Source organism: Malurus melanocephalus, unplaced genomic scaffold (genome assembly GCF_030028575.1).
Source record: "Malurus melanocephalus ecotype Western Australia unplaced genomic scaffold, MMel_1.1 scaffold_135, whole genome shotgun sequence".
Lineage (NCBI taxonomy): Eukaryota > Metazoa > Chordata > Aves > Passeriformes > Maluridae > Malurus > Malurus melanocephalus.
This window is the reverse complement of record NW_026623367.1, coordinates 154,977-159,191: the sequence shown is the minus strand read 5'-3', so window position 1 is coordinate 159,191 and position 4,215 is coordinate 154,977. Positions and strand designations below refer to the sequence as shown.

Here is a 4,215-nt window from a genome sequence, read left to right as displayed (position 1 = left end):
GGTGATGAGTTTCCCATCCTTGTACCACTTCACCTCCGTTTTCTCCTGGGCCACCTCACAACTCAGAGTGGCATTTTCTGACAGTGCAGCTTTCACCTCTTTCTGCACCTTCTCCTTGTTTGTAAACACAACTTCTGGCTCTGGAAGAAAACCCCAGCAGTCACACACAGCTTTTTGCAGCCATTGTCTCTGCTGTTTAGTCAAGTTTMTCCTATTTCACTGCACTCACCCCTGACAGGTAAAATCATGATGGGCCATYAGTGCAAGAAAGCACCTTCATTTCTGTTTTGCTGAGAGAGGAATAGGTATGAGAGCTTTATGGGAATTCTTGGATAATATTAAAAACTTACMGTTTTGGCACAGATTTGAATGCAAGACTTAGAGCACCAAAAAGCATTGTCTGAAYCCTTCTCCCTCTTCTCTCTTTTTCTCTCTCTATGTGTCCCCAAGCTTCCAGTGAATCAGAAGGGAACAGACTTTGTATCCTCATGTCTGGCACAATTGCTTTTTTTCTGGTCATTTTGGTCACTCAAATTGAGTCATTCTCCRTCTAATCACAGAATTCCAGGATGGTTTGGGTTGGARMGGACCYTAAAGATCRTCCAGTMCCACCCCCTGCCATGGGCAGGGACACYTTTCACTATCCCAGTTTGCTCCAAGCCCCATTCAGCCTTTCAGAGATGGGATCTAACCAGAGCTCTTCAACATCCACCCCTTCCTCTTTACCCATCCCTTTGCTATGGCCTCACACTAGGTTCCTACAGGAGTTTTTYTGCAGACAAACCAGCTAGTAGTGAAAGGAGATGGAATTTCCATCCTTTYCTATTTTTTTGGTGGTCACAACCAGTCCTGGATGCAGAGCTGTGTGTATAAAATATTGTTATGAAAGCTGCCCCAAAAATCAAGTACTATGTCTGAGATCTTTCACTGTGGGGAGACTGTGAGATGATCCACCAATAAAAAGGAATTTTCCTTCATCTTTGGAATTCATGGCATTTTCTCACCTCTGACTTTGACTTGGAATGTTGTTCTGTCRTCCTTGGTTTCACAGGTGTAGCTGCCTTGGTCTTGCTGTGTCACCTTCTTGATGAGGAGCTTGCGTTGTGTCCCCTGGGACACGATKGTTGTCCGCTGGTCCTGCTTCACCTCACTCTGCCCCTTCCTCCACACCACGGCCCCGCCCRCTGCCGACACCTCACACACCAGCTCCAGGCTCTCAGAAGGACTGACTGATACTTCTGGGGTCGTTTTGGGCTTGTTGACAAAAGTAACAGCCTCATCTGGAGTGGAAAAGAGAGAACACTTTGTGCCTTGGTGTGTGTTTATGAGCACAGAGTTAGGATACRGTAATTACTGATCATTATTTCATTATCACACAGAGTTGATGCCTCTATGACAGATGGTGMAAATTCCTCTGATCTTCAGATAATTTCTCTCAGTTACAGAGCAATCCCATTCATGTGCCCCACATTCCCCTGGATCATCTAAACCAAGCTGAGATGCCCTCGAGTTGCTCACACTTCATTTATCACTCCTTGATTCCGATGTCGAGCAGGCTCTGGGGGATGTGGATTGGTGTCTGAGGACAGAAACAGCTTTGAAAAGGCCTGGGAAGTCTCAGAAAATCTAGTTAGAYGTGATAAGGAGTCTTTTTTAAACATTTCTGAGCCCATTCCTGCWGCTCCTTGTTCACAGTATCAGTCCTACCGGACCAATTCTTCTCCAAACCAGGGCACATATGGAATAATCTCACTGATAAAATATTCTCCAASTTAATGTTAGGAAAAACCTCTGAGCAGCCTGGTCTAGTGGAAGGTGTCCCTGCCCACAGCAGGGGTTGGAAGGAGATGGTTTTTAAGGCCCTTTCCAACCCAATCCATTCCATCTTTCTATGGATATAGGAGTCAATAATCTCATGTATTTTTTGCTGAACCTGCTCTTCCAGCAGAAAACTCAGAACTGCTCTTACAGATGAGATGAAGTTCCTGCATGGACACTTCAGCTCAAACCCTACTGACAGCACAGATGGAGTAACTGCCATGCAGACAATGCAACAATACAGCATTTTTATCAATTAAAGCTCTTTGCAAGTGTCTTTGTAAAGGTAAAAGCAAATGCAATGAAGTGATAATAGAGCCCTTGGTGTGAAATGTGAGMGAACCTATTAAACACAGCCTATCCCGAAGCTAAGGAGCAATATTTGWTGGGCATGGCAGGTATTTGAGAGCCTTCATGCCAGCAGGGCAGTCCTGGCCTGAAGAGCAGGCTGAGGGCTGTCACTGGGAGCCAGCCTCAGCTCAGTATTGCATTTCTTCCAGCAGCAACTGTTGCTTTCAGTCACTGAGTATCCTGAGGACAATTGCCATGCCCAGCAAGTATTCCACTAAAATCTACATTCATTAGGACAGATCTGTTCCCCARCAAATAGCAGAGCCAAGGAGGAGAGTCCCTCCCGAATCCTGCAGTTCAGGGYTGTTGGGGTATCTGATTCCATCAAGGCAGACTGACTCCCTACCCTGAGACCACCCCCTGAGTGTGCAGCGCTCTCCTCAGCACTCTGGAAAATTTTTATGGTGACACATGAAACAAGGAGGAAGCTGCCCTGTTTAAGGTGTTGTTCACAGGTTGTAACTCAATCCTGGCTTACCAAAACGTTTGTGGGGATAGGATGAGGGATAATGGCTTCAAACTGACAGAGGGCAAGGCTAAATGGGATATTTGGAATAAAGTCTTTCCTGTGAGGGTGGGGAGGCCCTGGYACAGGGTGCCCAKAGSAGCTGTGGCTGYCCCTGGATCCCTGGAAGTCTCCAAGGCCAGGCTGGAYRGGGCTTGGAGCACCCTGGGACAGTGSAAGGTGTCCCTGCMATGGCAGGGGGTGGCACTGGATGAGCTTTAAGGTCCCTTCCAACCAAAATCCTTCTGTAATTCAATGATTCAGTAACACCAGATTTCTTTGCCTGAGTCACGTGGTGTTCGGTCATGGGAGTTTTTGTCACAGGTGGGATTCACCCAACCTGTCCATGGACATCAAAAAGTCAGTGCCCAGCTCAGGCCATCCTGCTTCCTCTGTGCCTGGTGTTCAAAGAACACTTTTTTACTCTATCTTGGGCAGCTCTAATCAGGCAGCATCAGTCAGATTGTACAARTTGCCTTTTGAGGGGTTGGTTTGGGCAGAGCCTGTTTGGCTCTTTCAGACCAGTTTTCCAGTGGTTAAAGTCAGGGATTGGGAATCACACTCCAAGTGAGATTCCTTTATGTTGGAGAGCTGGAGGCGAAACACAGAGTGAATACCAGCTGGAAGTGGAAGCAATCCCTCCAGCTCAGTAAATCCTGCAGCAGTCCCTCCAGATAGCGCTGTCCCAAAAGAATCAGCTTTGCTGGGTCTTTAGTTAGCTCATGGACAGTACCACAGTAACCTGGATATTCTGTTACAGATCTCAACTCTTCAGTTACTCTTAAACCACATTGTACTGCAGCCACGTCAGGAAAAGCCTTCAGGAGAGTTTCAATCTTAAATTTAGGGCCAGGTTAAAGATTAGGCTCCAGGCATAAGMCAGAACACCCCCTTTAGAAGAGGAGTTCCCACAAACATGCAACTCGAATCAGTTGAATTTCACAGGTATTGAATTTCACAGGCGAATTCTTGTGTCATTTTAGACTCTGGCTCCATCCTGGGCTGGAATGCAGTGGTGACAAGCATTTCTCTTCTGGGCTCGACCTGACAACCACGTGCTTTGTGTGATGGGCACGTGACAAGGACTGACAGAGTCCTTACAGTACCGTAGGGAGTGATCTCTGAGATCACAGCGTCCTTTGGGTGTGACAGGAGATGTTTAACTCTCCAAATCAGGAGTTAAACTTYTCAAAGGAGAACACGTGGCTCTCACAGCGAGACTTTGAATCCCCACCTCCGGTGATGCACACGCTGAGCTGAAGGAACCAAGGCCAGATGTGGCTGCCAGCTGTTTGGGTTGTGCTCCAGCCCCAGAAACAGCTTGTGCTGACTCAAATAAATCCCAGCATCATTTTATTATTTGCTCATATTGTGGGATTGCATCGGGACCATAAGGTCGGAATCTCAGAATAAGGACCAGCAAGGGTCAGAATCTCAGAACAAGGATTAGAAAGAGTGTTTTATGACCTCAACCCAAAGATCTGTTRATTTGGAAGGTGGGACAGATCTAATGAACAAAACCCCGAGTTTCTCCCACAGAT

The 4,215-nt window shown here is 46.8% G+C and overlaps 1 protein-coding gene across 1 annotated transcript in view; it reads right to left on the bottom strand.

Annotated features, from left to right (window-relative positions):
* The window catches only part of OBSCN (obscurin, cytoskeletal calmodulin and titin-interacting RhoGEF), a 159,905-nt gene that overhangs the window by 138,530 nt on the left and 17,160 nt on the right, over positions 1-4,215 (bottom strand). Inside the window, exons 7-8 of the mRNA XM_057370883.1 lie at positions 1,005-1,280; positions 2-140 (exon numbers count right to left, since the gene is read on the bottom strand). Of these exons, the coding sequence (XP_057226866.1) occupies positions 2-140; positions 1,005-1,280 (415 nt within the window). The remainder of the gene's footprint in view (position 1; positions 141-1,004; positions 1,281-4,215) is intronic.